At 42.3% G+C, this 19,849-nt stretch overlaps 1 protein-coding gene across 1 annotated transcript in view; it reads left to right on the top strand.

The window, feature by feature from the left end:
* The first annotated feature begins 10,673 nt into the window (after positions 1 to 10,673).
* Positions 10,674 to 19,849, top strand: part of RHPN2 (rhophilin Rho GTPase binding protein 2) — a 43,907-nt gene continuing 34,731 nt past the window's right edge. The window contains exon 1 of the mRNA XM_070952703.1: positions 10,674 to 10,742. Coding sequence (XP_070808804.1) covers positions 10,674 to 10,742 — 69 coding nt within the window. The remainder of the gene's footprint in view (positions 10,743 to 19,849) is intronic.

The raw sequence follows: 19,849 nt of genomic DNA on the forward strand, positions 1-19,849 counted from the left end.
CCCGCCCCGCCCCGCCCTCACTTGAGGGCGCGCGCGCAGCCCGAGAGGAGGCGCGGCGGTTCCCCAAGGAAGAAAGAGAGGGAGGAGCGGGCGCTGCGGTTGGCACGAGTGCGCGTGCGCGCGCTGAAGCCAGCTCTGCGAGTTTTGTAAAGTTTGAGCTTAACAGTAACAAGAGTTGGAAGGGACCTTGGAGGTCATCTAGTCCAACCCCCCTCCCCCCCCACACACAGGAGACCTATACTAGGGATTCGAACCGCCGACCTTTTTTGATTGACAAGCTCGGTGTCTTAGCCACTGAGCCACCTAGCTTGTTTTCTTGCAGACCTTTCATTACCCTTATTAGAATAACAGAGTTGGAAGGGACCTTGGAGGTCTTCTAGTCCAACCCCCTGCTCAGGCAGGAAACCCTACTTCATTTCAGACAAATGGTTAACATCGTTAGTGCTATCCCAAAGGTGCATTTTCTGCAGGCAACTGGACTTTCTTGTGTGTTTTTTTTTTCTTTGAAGACATTTTGCTTCTCATCCAAGAAGCTTCTTCAGCTCTGACAGGATAGTGGGGAATGGAAGGATTTATATTAGTTATCACCTTTAAAGCTCTCCATGGTTTAGGACCTGGGTACCTACGAGACCGTCTTTTGCCACCAATAGCCTCCCACCGACCAGTTCGTTCTCACAGGGAGGGATTACTCAGGGTACCGTCAGTCAAGTTATGCCGACTGGCGACTCCCAGGGGGAGGGCCTTCTCTGTGGGGGCTCCAACCCTTTGGAATGAACTGCCCCCAGAGATACGGAATATCCCTGATCTCCGTGCTTTCCGCCGTGCCCTCAAGACCCTGATGTTCCAACAGGCGGGGCTAAACATACGAACATGTGAATGATTTTTTAAATGTTATCTAATTCTGGGTTTTATTTGATTGACCAAACTAAGTAATAATTTTAATTAGCAATTTTATGATGTTTGTGTGTCTATATTTTTCTTGACTGTACACCGCCTTGAGTCCTACGGGAGAAAGGCGGTATAGAAATATAATAAATAAATAAATAAATAAATAAATAAATAAATAAATAAATAAATAAACAAATAAATAAATTCCTTGCAGACAGCTGCTCATTTGCATCCTTTTAGAGCAGAGGTCTTCAAACTTGGCAGCTGTAAGACTTGTGGACTTCAGCTCCCAGAATTCTCTTTCAAACTTGGCAGCTTTAAGACTTGTGGACTTCAGCTCCCAGAATTCTCCCAGAATAGCTGGCTGGAGCATTCTGGGAGTTGAAATCCACAAGTCTTAAAGCTGCCAAGTTTGGGGACCTCTGTTTTAGAGGGTGGTTGAAGCACCTGGAGATGTATCTGTGTCCTCGGGGGTCACCTGAGTGGTTCGTCCGGTTCCTGTAACCTGCAATTTTTTTTCTCTGGAAATCCATTCCTACTCCCACACCATTCAAAGGGTGTTCGACGTCTTCAGAGAAAACCAGAAAGTCCAGTTGCCTCCCGAAAAAGCACCTTCGGGACAATCGTGACCTGGATGACGGAGAATCTCTACAGACTATCCTCAGTGCTAGGTATGCTACCTACTTAAGGATAATGAAACGTCTGCAAGAAAATAAGCTTAGAGAGCACCAAGGATCCCTCATTTCAACCCTGAGCTACAAATATTCTTTAATGAAAAGGCAGCTGGGGTGCATATGTATGTGTGTGTGGGGGGACAGGGACTGGGTACCTTAAAAAGATTGGAGGTGTAGCCTAGGTGGAGAAAATCTCAATTCGAGAAGCATTTGAAAGTAAACATATATCCTTACCTGGCAGGGAGGTGTAGCTAGGTGCACCTCCACGGCCATCAGCAGGACTGATTTGACCAGAAGGGGTCAGTGTGAGTAAACTGGTGTGTGTGCCTTTGCACATTTTAATGGAGAATAGTGTTTTTCTTTTCTTTTTTTGAAAATTTTTATTTTTAAACAAAACATAAAACATCCATCTTCCATTACAATTGCAAACAGTGTGTCAGTCGGTTACAAATCTTTTTGTGCTTCATCTCATATTCATAATTTCCTGATTTTCTAATTTCTCATATTATCAATCTAATGCATGTCTTTATATTATTATTCTCATTTATCATTCATTTAACAATGGCATTTTCATCCCCATAAAAATCATTTCCGTATATTATATTATATAACATTCATTTCAAATTTCATTTCCATATTTTATTATCTAGCCAATGATAAAATAAATCCCATATCTTATGATATTGTTTGTCTTCCTGCTTTCTAATTTCAAATGTCAATTTGCTCATTTCAGCGTATTCCATGATTTTCTTAATAACTTCATCTTGCTTGGGTATTTCCTTATTTTTCCAATTTTTAGCAAACACAAGAGAATAGTGTTTTTCAAGCTTGACAACTTTTATGATGCTGTGGACTTCCGACTCCCAGAATTCCCCAGTCAGCATGTGTGAGATTCTGGAAGTTTTGAAGCCCATGGATCTTAAAACTTGTCAAACTTGAGAAGCAGTGATCTAGAGAGGTTATTTTTAAAAAGTTAATGGGTGTGACCACAACTTTCAGTGTGAATCACAGCCCCGGTATCTGCAGGAAGTGCTGTGATGTCAAAAGAATGACATGCCTGCAGTGACGCCATCATGCAAATGAGGTTATGAAATTGACAGTTTCAGGATTTGGGGATTGAAAAAGACAAAACGTTTGGGGAAAAGCTTAACAATGATAATTACCCAATAGAAAAAGAGCAAAGGGCATAATTTCTAACATATTTGTTGCATTTGTATTTTTAGATATTTTTAATCCCACCTTTATTGCTTTTATAAATAAATCAAGGTGATGAACATACCCAATACTCTTTCCTCTGCAATAAAATGATCAAAGCTTCACACTTATGCGCATTGAATAAACATTGCTACAATACCTGGATATTATTTGGCACCTTCACATGTATTTCCCCCCACCCCCCCAGGCACATGGCATGCATTCTCATGGTGCAGTCAGAAATTATTTTTTATTTGCTAAGAATGCCTTTGAAGCCTAGGTGGGCTGCAGAAGCCTTTTTGGAAATAAAGATGAAACTTGAGTGCTGTGCCTTGCAGCATGGAAATACCGTCCCCACCCCCCTCCAATGAATAAAACAAGAATATTGGGTGAAAGTCATGGAAAGCCAATGATATCTGATTTGTGAGTTGCTGAGGTTATTATGCCTTGTGGAAAATCAGGATTTGCTAGAAATTCCTGAATGCATGATTGATGGAGGACTATCTGGAACTGGAGCTTAAACCAAGATTATTATTTATCCACAATGCTTGAAGCATATGTGTGCGCACACCCGATATCTGTGGGGTGTTACAATTTGCATTTTGAGCTGTTGATCTGAAAAATGACTATACAAAAGTGCGTATATTCAAGGCTATGGTTTTCCCAGTTGCAATGGATGGCTGTGAAAGTTGGACCATAAGGAAGGCTGAGCGCCAAAGAATTGAGGCCTTTGAACTATGGTGCTGAAGAAGACTCCTGAGAGTCCCTTGGACTGCAAGGCGATCAAGCCGGTCAATCCTAGAGGAGATCAACCCTGACTGCTCTTTAGAAGGCCAGATCCTGAAGAGGAAACTCAAATACTTTGGCCACCTAATGAGAAGGAAGGACTCCCTGGAGAAGAGCCTAATGCTGGGAAAGATTGGAAAAGAAGAAGGGGACAACAGAGAATGAGGTGGCTGGATGGAGTCACTGAAGCAATTCGCATGAGCTTAAATGGACTCCAGAGGATGGTAGAGGACAGGAAGGCCTGGAGGAACATTGTCCATGGGGTCACAATGGGTTGGACACGACTTCACAACTAACAACAACATACATAGGTTTTATATATAAGAATATCACATTATGTTCTCAGATATTCTCAACCTTTTTGTGGCTCATGGCCCCCTTCAGAGCCCTATTTACTTCTGGGACTCACCCACCCACTCATTGTCACCATTAAGGTGCTTATTGTAAAATCTATCCTGCCAGTTATGTTTGGATGGCTCCCCATGACCCTCCAAAAATATAATATGGCATCCTGGGGAGACCACAATGGCTCACATTGAGAACTTCTGGTAGGGGTTGGAATAGATGTGTTCTACGATTCCTTCCAACTCTATGATTTGATCTTTATATCCTGTCATAAGGATTTTTAATTTAAAAAAGTAATCAAATATCGATAAAGTTACAGTACAATATTTCTCAAACTTGGCAACATGTGGACTTTAGTTCCCAGAATTCCCTAGCCAGCATCATAGCTGGCTAGGGAATTCTGGGAGTTTAATTCCTTCTACCTTAAGGCTGCCATATTTGAGAAACAGTGGATAGCATGTCTTTATCTTTAATTTTTTTTTATTTTTATTTATGGGCCACTTTTCCATAATAGACTGTCGGTATATTGTTTTGCCAATTCCTTTAATTTCCCAGCTTTGTCTGCACCTCTAAGATTCTGGTCTCCCACTAACATACAACCAGGCTCTGATCCTGCTTAGTTTTTAAAAACAGTCAGTCTTACTTAGATCTTACTTACCATCCTATCAGATACCAGATACTGGAAGTATTAAAACACATTTAAAAATGTTTCCTTTCAAAAATTAAGTGATTTTTTTTTAAAGAAAAAAGTAAGTAGTCAAAAATAAGGCATGTTTACATATTTTGTTTTCCTTTAACGCCATCTCAGAGGTATTTTTCCTTTTTGTTTCTATTCTGGGCAATTGCTTTTCAAAAGCGCAGGAGAATCATCTCTCTCTCTCTCTTTCTCTCTCTCTCACACACACACACAGACGACAAAAGTAAAAGAAGAAAAATCTAATTGACTCACTCACATTCCTTTTGCTGAATAAGTTGGACATGTTCAAGGTATCTGCCTGAACTTTGAAACTTTCGTCATTTGAATTAATTAATTATATATATATATATATTTACATCACACACCCACTCTGGAGCTAAGCTGATTAAACATCCCAACTCAATACACTTTTAATTTTGGGTGTATCTGATCAGAACATTTATTGGGCATTGAAACTCTTTTGTTGTTGTTGTTGTTTTTAATCCTTGTTTCTCTTCCCATGTGGGTTTAATGCAGTTATTCAATGTGGAGGAAGAAATATTATGTGTACAATAGTTTCAGAGATGGTCTCTGGGCATTTTGAAAGGGATCAGTTGCATCAGTGGTGGGTTTCAAATTTTTTTACTACCGGTTCTGTGGACCTGGCTTGGTGGGTGTGGCATGGCTTGGTGAGCATGGCTTGGTGGGCATGGCAGGGGAAGGATACTGTAAAATCTCCATTCCCTCCCCAATCCAGGGGAAGGTTACTGCAAAATCCCCATTACCTCCCAATCAGCTGAGACTTGTGAGGCAGAGAATAGATGGGGGCAGAGCCAGTCAGAATTTTTACTACCGGTTCTCCGAACTACTCAAAATTTCCACTACCTGTTCTCCAGAACTGGTCAGAACCTGCTGAAACCCACCTCTGAGTTGCATATAGAGGAAGGACATCTAATAAAAATACAATTCCATATTTTAATTTAACAAAGGGATTGATATTTTTATTGAAAGTAAAACCAGTTGGTTGAAACATAACACTTTTGACTTTGAAGGCAGAAAGCCTTAGAGAAGACACTTCTTATCCACAAAATGGGAACCTCAAACACCATTCTGTTTCCTGTTCACATGTATCTGTATTGACTCCTGGCAAGAAAAACAAGATGGGTGTTGATAGATTGCTTTGTTGACAATTAACATTATGCTCATGATATAATTGTCTAATTTAAATTTGTATTATATATTCCAAAACAAGTCCAGTCCTTGGGGAAAGCTTCAGAACGGACTTGAAAGTTTAAAGATACTCTTTTCTGGGAAACACCTAATATATAAAGAACTTTTCACTTTGCCCTGTATTTCAAGGGACCATTCATTTTACCACATTGAAAATAGCAGTCTTGAAGTTTCGATAATCGCATTCCAAACCTGCCACTCCACATATTTGCTTTGTGGTTGTAAAACAATCCAACACTTATTTTTTTTACTTTTACAGTGTAAGACTTTCATTGGTGAGCAATGCCCAAGAACTGGCAACTTCCCTGAATGCCCCAGAAATGTTGTGTTGTGCGTGTGGGGGGGGGGGGGGAAACAAACTATTGTGATTTGTACCAAATCTCTCTGGTTCTTGAAAGAAAAAGCATTTCCGAGCAGGTTCTCTCCCCCACTGAAGAATTATTCCCAAAGGAAAGAAGCCTCCTACCCACACGGACCCCTTGGAGGGCAAAAGAGAAACAAGAGAAAGAAAGAAAAAAGAAGAGAAAGAAAATTCCTCGCCCCAGAACTAAAGACCAAAAAAAGATGTCGAAAGACTCCAGGGACAAAAAGATAAGATTCCACCGGGACACAGTTTCTTGGCAACCAAATCCTTTTCTGCAGAGACACAGAAAAGATTGCCCGGCATTAAAGCAAAGACAATGGTGTTTTTTTTTTTTTAAAGTTGTATATTTCTATTCCTACCATTATTTATTCTAAACAAACGTAAACAACTGACTTTAAAACCAGTCGGATAAGGAAACATAACGCTGCGGCTTAAGAACAACAAAGGCCCAACTTTTTACGCATTTGCTAGATATTAGCTCTATGGTAGACTTTCCTACCAATCGGCTGGGTTGGGATAAGTAACACGGGTCAAATTATAGTATAGGTAGTCCTTGATTTATGACCACAATCGGAACCAGAATTTCCGTTGGTAAGCGAGATGGCTGTTAAGTGAGTCACACCCAATTTTACCATCTTTTTTTGCCCCGGTTGTTAAGCGAATCTGCATTGACTTTGTTTGACGAAAGCTGGCCAAGTAGGTTGCAAATGGTGACCCTGGGATGCTGGAACTGTTGTAACTCTACACCAGCTGCCGAGCACCTGAATTTTGATCACATGACCTTAGGAAAGCTATGATGGTCGTAACTGTGGAAGACCAATTGTAAGACACTTTTTTCTGTGCCACTGTAACTTCAAACAATGAAGTCGTTTGAAGTTATAACAATGGTCATAAGTCAAGGACAATGAGCAGTGCTATGTCATTCTAATGAGTGAAGCCACCCACCCTTGTAAACCGTGGTTTATGTCTACCTATTTCGTGAATCTATCTTAGTTAAACTAAAACAATGAAGGCTTAACACCAAGCCAGGGATCCTGCTAAGCGTGAATGGATGGACCTAATCCAGATGCGGATCCCATTCCTGCCCTAAGCAGCATCGATTGATCCTTCCATCTGCTAAGGGTAGGGATGGGGTCTGCCTCTCGATTAGGTGCAGAGCAATAGGAACCGATCTTCCTAGCTAATACACCCACAGCCCCAGGCAGCTCATCCTTTGACCACAATCCCGGGGATGGAGATGGGTGGGAGAAATGTGTCTCCAGTTTGGGTTGACCCCACCGCTCTTAATTCCAGGTTGCTCCTCTCCTTGATGGATGGAAACTAATCAAGGAGAGAAGCAACCTGGAATTAAGGAGAAACTTCCGAACAGTGAGGACAATTAACCAATTAATAACATAACAATTAATTATGATGTTTGTGTATCTATATTTTTCTTGACTGTACACCGCCTTGAGTCCTACGGGAGAAAGGCGGTATAGAAATATAATAAATAAATAAATAATAAATAAATAAACCAGTGGAAAAGCTTGCCACCAGAAGTTATTGGTGCTCCATCACTGGAGGTCTTTAAAGAAGAGACCCGACAGTCACTGGTCTGAAATGATACAGGGTCTCCTGCTTGAGCAGGGGGTTGGACTAGAACAAGGGTCAGCAACCTGCGGCTCTGGAGCCGCATGTGGCTCTTTCATCCCTCTGCTGCGGCTCCCCGTCACTCAAAATATGCGTCACAACCGCCAATGTGCGACACTTGCCGGCACGCGATTTATTGAGCTTTTCAACCCCCGGTAGGCCAACCATGAATAAATCCAAGAAAAGAAGTTTCAGAGGAAAACAGAAGGTTTAATTCAATTCCATATGCTAGTTTTGTTGCAGCTCAAGAAACAGTCAGGCACGGGAAGGGTTTTGTGGCTCCCGGTGTTTTCTTTTCTGTGGGAAACGGGTCCAAATGGCTCTTTGAGTGTTTAAGTTTTAAGTTTCAAGTTTAATGCGATTTCTATGCTACCCTATCTCCAATGGACTCAGGGCGGCTCACCACAGTAAAATATACAATAACATTAATACAATATAAAATTAAAAAAGGTTTAAGGTTGCAGATCCCCCCTCCCCAGGCCCCTTTCCAGCTCAATGGAGATTCTCAGTCATCCAAGTCATGGTTGTCCCAAAGGTGTGTTGTTGTTTTTTTCTCCCAAGACGGTTGCCAGGTCTGCTTCCAAAAAATAGCGGACAAGCGGGGAGGGTGGGGGGTTTAAGTAGTAAAAAAAAAAAATTACAATTAAATTATATATTTTCTTACAAACTTTTTAACACGTATTAAAATAATCCCTTCAAAACTTTACTTAAAATTGATACACAAGAAAGATACATATTGGAATGGAGAAGATGGATTGATTATATTCAAAATAAGTATCAGACAAGAAAATATCAAATAGTTTATGAATGAATGTTAAACTTTAGAAGTATTATGTTATCAATAGTGGAGTTAAGGTTTGGTGGGTGGGATTTGGCAGTTTAAGAATAGTTAGGCTAATTTAGCATATGATTGTTAACATAAATACTCTGTATTTTGCTCTGGGAAGTCTGGGGGGGAGGGGGGGAGGGGTGTGGGGGTGGTGGGGAGGGAACTAGGGGGGGAAATTTTTCTTTGTAAAACTTTTCAATAAAAAAAACTTTACTTAAACTTCAAAAGTTTAAGTAAACTTCAAAACTATCAAGAGCCTTGATAGTACAGTGGTCTAAGCACCCTGTTATTAATATAGCTGCCTGCAATTACTGCTGGTTCGAATCTCTCCAAGGCTCAAGGTTGACTCAGCCTTCCATCCTTTCTAAGGTAGGTGAAATGAGGACCCAGTTTGTGGGGGCAATAAGCTGACTTTGTATAAATATCCAAAAGTATGAAGGCTATTGCTTAACGCATTGTAAGCCGCCCTGAGTCTCCGGAGAAGGGCGGCATATAAATCAAATAAAAAAAATACATCAAATATATTATAATACTATGTAAAATATTAAATTACATTTTACTTTGCTGTCGTGCGCATTTTTTATTTGACTGCGCAGCTTTGATCAATTCTTTGTGTTTAAGGGATAATTCTTTACTTTCAATGACACGTTGAGAAATATTTAAAAAAAATATACAATCCTAAAGCTTTTGAATAAAAAAAAAATGTCCACTATTTTGTGAAAAAAAAAAAATAGTGAACATAATGTGAAAAAAAGCGGGACTGTCCGCTCAAATAGCGGACACCTGGCAATCTACGCACAGTCACTCAAGCACTCGTCACCTCTCGTCTGGACTATTGTAACGCTCTCTACATGGGGCTCCCCTTGGGGCGCACCCGGAGGCTCCAACTGGTGCAGAATGCGGCCGCGCGGGGGATTATGGGAGCGACGGGGCGCTCCCATGTGACTCCTCTCCTGCGCGAGCTGCATTGGCTTCTGGTGGACTTCCGGGTGCGCTTCAAGGTGTTGGTGAAAGCGCTCCATGGCTTAGGGCCAGGATACTTACGGGACCGCCTTCTGCCACCAATAGCCTCCCACCGGCCAGTTCGCGCCCACAGAGAGGGCCTCCTCAGGGTGCCATCGGCCAGACAATGCCGGCTGGCGACCCCCAGGAGGGAGAGCCTTCTCTGTGGTGGCACCTACCCTATGGAACAATCTACCCCCAGAGATACGAGTGATCTCCGACCTCCGGACTTTTCGTCGGGCCCTAAAAACTCAACCCTTTCAGTTAGCCGGTCTCTCTTGATTTTATGATTTTTATGGTTGGTTTTTAAATGTTGATACGGATTTTAAATTGATAAATTTTAAACTATGGGCCAATATTTCATTATTTTAAATTCTATTTTTAATCGCCCTTTATGTAGAAATGCTTTTATTTTGGCTGTTCACCTCCCTGAGTCCGAAAGGAGAAGGGCGGTATAGAAATTTGAATAATAAGTAAGTAAGTAAGTAAGTAAGTAAGTAAGTAAGAAAGTAAATAAATAAATAAATAAATAAATAAATAAATAAATAAATTTCATTTTCATTTATTCGAATTTCTATACCGCCCTTCTCCTTTCGGACTCAGGGCGGTGAACAGCCAGATAAAAAACATCTATACAAACATCACAGTTAAAATAAAGTTAAAATAATTTATAAATTTGGCTCATAATTTAAAACTTAAATAAATAAATAAATAAATAAATAAATAAATAAACCTTCCTTCCAACTCTGATTTCCCATTCTGATTCTTTGCGCAGCCCCTGCTGGGAGGGACCCGCGCAGCAGCCCGAATCCACAAGGCACCAGCCCAAGGAAGCGCTTCCTCCTCCTCCTCCTCCTCCTCCTCCTCCTCCACCCCCTCGACTCGGGTTGCCCAGGTAGAAGGGGAGGAGCGAAGGGCAACAGGGAGCGGAGCCTGCAGAGCAGCCAGACCGCAGTTGGTGCTGCGCCCGGGCGCTCAAGCGAGGAGGCGGCGGCGAGGGCGCACTGGTGAGTTGGCCACGGAGGCAGCCCCGGCTCCCCTAACCAGCCGCTGGAGATGACGGAGACGCTGCTGCCCACCGGCTGTCCGGCTGCGGACCAGAGAGGCGCCTGCTATTTTCGCAAGGTGAGCGCAGGGCAGGGCAGGGGGGTCCCTCCTGGCGCGGGATCTACCGACTCTTGGCGAGGTTTCCCGGGAGTGGGAGTGGGGGGGGGGATCTTTGCTTCCACCCCACCTCCATCCCACCTGGTTCCGATTAGTTCTGTTCTCATCTGGTCCGGTTGGCACTGGACTTTTGCAAAGCAAAAAGCAAAGCAAAATCATCATCATCATCATCATCCCGCCTGCAAGCAAAGCAAAAAGCAAAGCAAAATAATAATAATTATCATCATCATCATCCCGCCTGCGTAACAGGTATTTTCTCCGCCGATTCGGAGCCTCCTTTATGTGAAGTTGAAGGGGAAAAAGGCAGAGGAGAATTGGGGAGGAGGGGGGTGTGTGAAGGGGTGTTTTGCCTTCCGCGACAGAGAGACGAGTCTTACTCCCGCCATACCCTTCCAGCTCCCTTCCTTCTTGGCGAAGGGAAAATCTCGGGAAAAGTTCTGCGTTTTTTCCCTTCCCCTCCCCTTGTATAAACTGGGAAAGGAGTGTAAACTCTGCCTGGTGGGTGAAAACCGAATTAGGGGAAGGGGTAGTGGTGGTGTGGTGGGGAGACACTGACTGACTCCCATCCAGAAATGCACTTTTTTTTAAATTTTAATTTGATTTATATGCCGCCCTTCTCCAGAGACTCAGGGCGGCTTACAATGCGTTAAGCAATAGCCTTCATACCTTTGGATATTTATACAAAGTCAGCTTATTGCCCCCAACAAACTGGGTCCTCAATTTACCTATCTTAGAAAGGATGGAAGGCTGAGTCAACCTTGAGCCTTGGCGAGATTCGAACTTACAGTAATTGCAGGCAGCTGGTGTTAATCACAGTGCTATCAGTCTGCTGAGCCACTTGGTCCCTTGGGTTGTCTGCTGCCTTCCCCCACTCCACCCGGTCCTGCCAGCTGCATGTTATATGGGATATATTTATGGATCAGAAATAGGCACAATGCCTTGGCATCGCTTTGCGGAAGGTGATAAACTGGGCAGTACGGGAGAGTGGCATCTGGGGTCGGTAGAATTTGCTGGAGATTTCTTCTGTGCGGTGCCACGCTTCTGGCTTTTATGGGAAAGGGGTCTGGGTAGGTCTTGGCTTTTTGTGAGACCCATCTCGGTTAAGGGTGCTTGGTGCATGCCTTCCTTGCCTTGATCAGGGAATTAAATGCAAAACCTGATCCTTTGATTAACAGCTTCTTGTTCAAGGTACAATATTGAATGAACTAAAAAAAAAAACTGTACTGAATGAACTCGCAAAACTGATTAATTCTATAACCCAACAGTGAGTGAATATAGCCGGTTTATTCTCAGGCCACAGTTAGTATTTCTGCTGGGAACTTAAGAGGTGGGTGGGGGAAAAGCCTGGCCTAATTTTATGTTGTTTTACTCAAATTCTTACTAGATTTACTCGGGAACTGAGTCTTACTATGTGTTGAATCCATAAGGGAAGATCTACGATTGCGTTTCCCAATTACTGTTTGGTTAATATCTACCAAAGGGAGAGAGATCGTTTCAATAAAGTTCATTAGCTTCCCTTAATTTCGGCCGGGGTAAAATTGTGCTTAGATGTCCCATGAACCTGTTGTTGCAGGTGACAAAGGCCAGCGTAAAGTAGACAAACAATTCCATTTGCTGAAATTGGATTGATAATGTTCGGTGAGCATGAATAAGGCGAATCGTTATTGCCTTTGAACATATGAAAAATTAAATTCTGGGCAACCTTTAAAGGGGTTTTTGAGGCTGCAGTCGCAGATTTGGGGGATATCTGTTGAAGGGTCTCAATCTGGACACCTCCACATTAGAGCAGAAACAACTCTTTCCTTAAGGTGTACATGTGCCTTTGGAAATAATGCTGCCAGAATTGAATGGCATACAGTAGTGGGATTCAAATCCCGGCACCACCGGTTCGCTATTGTGAGTGCGTAGGCGCGCATGCTCGCTTTGATGATGTCTGGGTGGGTGGGTGGAGCCACACCGCCGCTATCAGTTTGTCCGAACTGGGGTGAACCGGTAGCAACTCACCCCTGATGGCATACCCTTGGTTTTAAGAGTGTGACTTCGCACTTTTAGATGTCTGCTATGCAAACAAACAAACAGATAAACAAAAAACAAAACAAAACACACAGATTGTCTAATGATCTCAAAAGGTCCAGGATACAAAACTTCTTTATAAAACTTATACCTTCAGTTTTGTAAAATCCTGTTTTAAAGTAAGGAAGTGCTCATTATAGCAGTTAGTAGGTGCAACTTAATTATGTAGCATTGCATGCTCATTTAATATATACCAGCATCTGCTACATCTGTGTAAGTGGTAGAAATAATCACTGTCTCAATGGGGTGGTGTGATGCATTTTTCCTGTTCCGCTGAAGCCTTTTCTACTCTTGGTAGTGTCATATATTTAACATTCCTTCAGAAGCAACTTCTTCTTCCTACTTTTCATATACTTCCAGATAAGAATCCGCAGACCTTTTAAAAATCATAATCCCTTGCAAACAATTGACTTCACCGGATTTCCCAAAGATAGGTGAACTTTCTGTTCCTTTGGCTTACGATCAGTCATACTAAATCAGTCACTGATAACTGCAATGTTCAGGCCAAACCCAGTGGGTTGTTCCACTAACTAAAATTAGGGAGAGCTTGAGAGCAAGTATTTGACAAACTCAAGTATTGCAGTACAGCATATCTCTGGGGTTCATGCATTGTAGAAAAACAAGTTTTTTAAAAATAAATAAATAAATGTTGATTTACCAATGAAGGCGAATATACGTGTCCCAGATTGGATCCTGCAAAAGTTTATTTGTTGAAGAAGCCACTTTAGCTGGGCTTGTATTTATTTATTTATTTTATATTTTGTATTTCTGGACTGCCCATCTCACTCAGTAAATGGTATACAGTACAGTACAGTTGTTGTTGTTGTTAGTTGCGAAGTCATGTCCGACCCATCGCGACCCCATGGACAACGTTCCTCCAGGCCTTCCTGTCCTCTACCATCCCCTGGAGTCCATTTAAGCTCATGCCTACTGCTTCAGTGACTCCATCCAGCCACCTCGTTCTCTGCCGTCCCTTTCTTCTTTTGCCCTCAATCTTTCCCTGCATTAGGCTCTTCTCCAGGGAGTCCTTCCTTCTCATTAGGTGGCCAAAGTATTTGAGTTTCCTCTTCAGGATCTGGCCTTCTAAAGAGCAGTCAGGGTTGATCTCCTCTAGGATCACCTTGCAGTCCAAGGGACTCTCAGGAGTCTTCTTCAGCACCATAGTTCAAAGGCCTCAATTCTTTGGCGCTCAGCCTTCCTTATGGTCCAACTTTCATAGCCGTAAATTGCAACTGGGAAAAACCGTAGCCTTGACTATACACACTTTTGTTGGCAGGGTGATGTCTCTGCTTTTTAGTTTGTATACAGTACAGTAATATAAAACAGTATATGAGAATTAAAATGTTAAAATGTTAAAATTTTGAAAGATTATAGAATTATAAGCAAGTGTAACGAACACTCTGAGCCATAAACCAAATAAGATATATCAAGACTTAATGGAGTTACGAGAAATCAGTACGGTAATTGATAAGATCTCTCTCTCTCCCTCCCTTCCATTCCTTATGTTTACTCTATAATGATGGGTTATCAAAGCTACTGGTAGATCACAAACTTCAGTTTAAAAAGTCAAGACTCACCTAGATTAAGCTCAACTTCTAATGGTAGAAGGGCTGTTGTTTTCTTCAGAGTGGTATGGAAGGATTTCCTTCAGCTACAAAACCCTAATGAAAGGTTGATGTTCTCCCATAATGAAAGGAAATTGTTTTTTTTTTTAAATAAACAATACGTGGAGTCATGTTGTCCTTATTAGAACCAACCAAAATGACACTTAAGGATGTGCAACCATTCTCAACAACTGCTAAGCATATTTTGATCCCATCTTGGTTAACCCTAATTAAGTTCTCCAATTATTGATTCTCCTGATGATGGATTTCTCCCCTTTATGGAGACAACTGTCATTGTTTGTTTGAAGGATTTGGGGTTGTTGGTGGGTTTGCCTCTCCTTCTCCTTCTCCTTCTCCTTCTCCTTCTCCTCCTCCTTCTCCTTCTCCTTCTCCTTCTCCATCTCCTTCTCCTTCTCCTTCTCCTTCTCCATCTCCTTCTCCTTCTCCTTCTCCATCTCCTCCTCCTCCTCCTTCTCCTTCTTCCCCTCCTCCTCCTCCTCCTCCTCCTCCACCACCACCACCACCACCACCACCACCACCACCTTCTTCTCCACCTCATCGTCCTCCTCCTGTTCCTCCTCCTCCTTCAGTATTTGAAAGGAAAGAAATCTAATAAGGTATGTCAGATCTGGGTTTTGCATTTTCCGCCAACTAGGAATGTGACAATGGAGGAGTTAGCCTCAGGTGAGAGCTTACAAGTTGGCAAAGTTTCTGCCTGTGTATTAGATTACCAGGTTAAATTTAGGGCACTTCTAACAACAACATTGACAGGGTTGGCAGCTCATTTGAGAGCGCCTGGCATCAACAGGTTTCAACTTCATCAGAAAGTTGTGCAAATATTAGTGAGAGTATCTTTCTCCCACCCCCCTTCTCTTTCTTTCTCTCTTTCTGTCTCTCTCTCTCTCACTCTCTCTCTCTCTGGTAAATATACATACATGCCTGGCTAAACTCTCCACCCAGTTATGATGATTGGGTGAAGTGAAAGTGTAGCCTTAGATAATCCAAGAAAGTGGAGAGCTTTAAATAGTGTAACCAATGTACAGATGGCCTGAGGAGTGGGCTTCAAAAATTTTAGCAAGGAGTTCTCTGCCCGGTTGCTGGGTGGGCGTGGACATGGTGGGTGTGGCCTAGTCGGCCTCCTGCACCATGGGTGGGGGGGCATTTTTGCCCTCCCCAGGCTCCTAGAAAGGCTCTGGAGGCTGGGGAAAGCAAAAAAATGGGCCTTCTGGTCCCACCGGAAGTTGGCAAATGGGCTGTTTCCGGCCTCCAGAGGGCCTCCGGGGAGGATGGGGAAGGCTGTTTTCGCCCTCCCCAGGCTCCTAGAAAGGCTCTGGATATCACCTCTGGATCACATGACCTCAGGACACTGCAACCGTCATAAATATGAGTCAGTTGCCAAGCCTATGAATTTTGATCATGTGACCATGGGGATGCTGCAATGGTCATAAGTGTGAAAAACTGTAATAAGTCACTTTTTTCAGTGCCATTATAACTTTCAATGGTCATTAAAAGGACTGTTGTAAGTCGAGGTCTTCCTGTGTTAGAATTTGACCTGGAAGAGCAGAGTTCCAATGTCTCTTCAGCTACCAAACCAGGCTCTGCATCTTATTTACATTGAGGGGGTGCCTAAGACAGGAAATCAGAGATCCTATTTTTATTATCTTAATTCCTTAGAGGAAGTGTCGGGAAAATAGAAGAAGTAAACAACAATTTTTCCATGGTACAGCCCATTCTTTGGAAGCAGGTGTAGACTCTGCATGATGAGCAGCTTTAAAGTGGCTTCTTATATTGCACCAAGCCATGATTGGCCTAACGTGGCTTATTGACTAAAGCATAACTGACTCCATGTAAAACTCCAAAACCAAACAAACCACAGTTTGCATCAATAGGAACTCATGCTTTCTTCTAACCATCGAAATATGTCACCGATATGTCCTGTCTTCTAAACTCAGTTCTTCTTCCCTAAGTAGAGGTGTAGAGTTCTCCTCTTTGATTGGAAGTTCATGTCCAAAAATGAGGAGTGATGTTAATGGAGAAGAAAAACATCGGGAGGAAGCATCTTCTCCATGGAGGTTGACTAGTGACCAGAGGGTCACATTTCTCCTATGCTTCTCAATCCTTCCCAAACTTCAGAACATACCCACAACACCTTACCCAGTGGTGGGAATCAGCCAGTTCACACCACTTCAGGAGAACCGGTTGTTAACTTTCTGAGCAGTTTGGTGAACTGGTTGTTGGAAGAAATCATTAGGGTGAGATCAGTGGTGGGATTCAAATAATTTAACAACTGGTTCTCTGCCCTAATGATTTCTTCCAACGACCAGTTCACCTCAGTTGGCCCCTCCAAGGGGAAAGATTATGACAAGCATGAACACACGCAGCCCTGAAGTAAAACTGCCTCAAATTCTTGATTTTCTGGAATTTTCTGGAATTTATTCTGGAAGAATAAATCAATGAATAAATAAAATAAGTCCCTCAAAATCTGGTTATGCCATCAAGCTTCAGGGCTCCAAGGTCCCCTGGAGATACTGAGGTGTCTCCATTGTTGTTAACATCTGCTGTTCTCTCTTCGCCTTTGTGATTTTAAAATGTTTCAATAATAGTTTTTTTTTAACGTGTTAATTGTTTTATAGTCTTGTCGTCAAGCGCCCCGCCCAGAGTCAACTTTTCTGTGAGATGGGTGGCCCTGTATATTTCATGAATAAACAAATACACTTAAGGCTGATTAAACGTAGAGGCAGGTTTCCAGTGGTGCGAAGTTTAAATTTACCTTATCATTCATACTCCCTGTTCATAAAGCAAGATAGTTGAGGCATTAGTCACGCTCCCGTGACATGGCTGGGGTGGGGGGTGCCGTGTTAGCCAAATGTGCCAGAAAATGCTGCAGGTTGTTCATCTGATGATTAAGAACTCAGCCCTAGGCTTACGGTAAAATGGGGAAGAGAAAGATTGACTCTGGCAAACAGAAGGACAGTAGAAATATTTATAGCCCATTGTTTGGCAAAGCAAATGTAGGCAGGTGAGATAAGAAATAGCCCATCCCTTCAGGGCACCCTTGGTTCTTATTCTTTTCTCTTTTTTTTTTTTGACTTTTTTTTTTAAATTTGATTTATATGCCGCCCTTCTCCGGAGACTCAGGGCAGCTTACAATGCGTTAAGCAATCGCCTTCATACTTTTGTATATTTTATACAAAGTCAGCTTATTGCCCCCACAAACTGGGTCCTCATTTCACCTACCTTAGAAAGGATGGAAGGCTGAGTCAACCTTGAGCCTTGGAGAGATTCGAACCAGCAGAAATTGCAGGCAGCTGTGTTAATAACAGGGTGCTTAGACCACTGTACTATCAAGGCTCTTCTTATTTCTTATTTACTTATTTATCTACTTTCTTACTTCTCTCTTAGTAAAGTTATCTGATTCTATTGATGAGCTATCTGCCTCCCCCCCACCCTTTCTTTCTGCCTGCATGGATGGGTTTTAGAATCTTACCACTAGTCACTGCAAGAGCCATTAGTCGATTGGTAAGATTCTAATGTTTGGGACGCGGTGGCTCAGTGGCTAAGACGCTGAGGTTAATCGAAAGGTCGGCAATTCAGCGCTTCAAATCCCTAGTGCCACGTAATGGAGTGAGCTCCCTTTACTCGTCCCAGCTTCTGCCAACCTAGCAGTTCGAAAGCACGTAAAAAATGCAAGTAGAAAAATAGGGACCACCTTTGGTGGGAAGGTAACAGCGTTCCGTGCGCCTTTGGCATTGAGTCATGTCAGCCACATGATCACGGAGACGTCTTTGGACAGTGCTGGCTCTTTGGCTTTGAAACGGAGATGAGTACCGACCTCTAGAGTCGGGAACGACTAGTACATATGTGCGAGGGGAACCTTTACCTTTACTTTTCAGATTCTAATTCCCCCATCCCACCCTGCCATATCAGCTTCTCTGATTCTTATTTCCATTTCCAAGACATGTGCTTGTGCCTTTGTAATTTCCTGGCCCCTTTGTATTGGCTTAAGCTGGGTGGGGGCAGTGACAGGTTGGCCAGAGACAACATTTTCAAAGGCAAAGTTGCATTGCAAAGAGAAGTTGGATTTCCTATATATATCACCTTGAATTCGAAAAAGGAGAAAAAACGTGAAAGGAAGGAATCATTTCACAAATGTAAAAAAAAAAAAAAGGTGCTTTTTGTGGAGCTCAAATGGGCCAAGTTGGTATAATATTCTGTAACAGGAAGAAAAAGCTGCTTTGTTCATTTCCAATTGCTTGTGTTCGATACAGTCCGAAAGTATGTCTTTTTTTTCCCCCCAAAAAAAGGAAACTGGACTTTTTTGGTGTTTTCTTGAAAATGTTTCAGTTCTTATCCAAGAAGCTTCTTCAGTTCAACTCAAGAGATTAAGTTAGACAGCTTTGGATAAAATATGACTTTTCATATGTAAAATACTACAATAGATTTTCAATTGTATAAGTTGCTTTAATGTCCTGGCTGATGACCCATTTAGTTGCCCTATAATCCTTTGACTATTTCTGATTTTTATTTAGATGGCCGCTACTGATTCATTTTGGGGCAGTGAGTTATACATATAAATTGTTAAAGAGCTGGATGAAGAAGGAACTGTTTCAAGTTGGCTTCAGGAATCTTCAGGGCAGCCTTTCTCAAGTTTAGCAAGGTTAAGATGTGTGGACTTCAACTCCCAGAATTCTGCAGCCTTTGGGAGTGGGGAGAGGTTGAGGAATTCTGGAAGCTGAACTTCATAACATCTTAAAGTTGCCAGGAAGTTTGAGAAATGCTGCTTTAGGCTGTAGCAGCTTCCTTTATGAGTGTTTCTATGTCAGCCTTCCCCAGATCTTGACTCAAAATTCTCATGCTGGCTGAGGAATTCTGAGAACTGAAGTCCTGCCAGCTGGAATGCATCCAAGTTGGGGAAAACTGATCTATTCTATATATACTTGCTAGTTTTGCAGGAACCTGTATCATCTTTTTAAGTTTTTAAGAGATGGATATAGGATTAGTACGGTTCACTAAGCATGAAAAATACAGTCCTTTCTCATTTTTCCTCCCCAAATTCTACTCTTCAGAGAAAGCCCTGTTCTGCTCTACTGAATTCCCAAGTTGACATAAACATAGGTTGGATTCAGATAACACACTCCAAATAATAAAGTGGTTTCTTGGTTTTGGCTTAGCTTTGCAAATCCAGCCTATTGACCCAAAGCCTGGGTTAGCGTAATGACAGAATAGTGAATTAATAGAAGGGCGTCCATCTAATCCACTTGCTTGATTTAATGTAGGCCAGCAATATAAGAATGTTTCTTGACCGAGAACTGACAGATCTTGTTATTGAAGATTTTGAGTGGTGAAGTATGTAAATCCAGGGGTTTGGGAAGAAGAAATGTGAGAAATCCC

The sequence above is a fragment of the Pituophis catenifer genome, unplaced genomic scaffold (assembly GCF_029215685.1).
Source record: "Pituophis catenifer annectens isolate HBS135680 unplaced genomic scaffold, rPitCat1.0.hap2 SCAF_13, whole genome shotgun sequence".
Lineage (NCBI taxonomy): Eukaryota > Metazoa > Chordata > Lepidosauria > Squamata > Colubridae > Pituophis > Pituophis catenifer.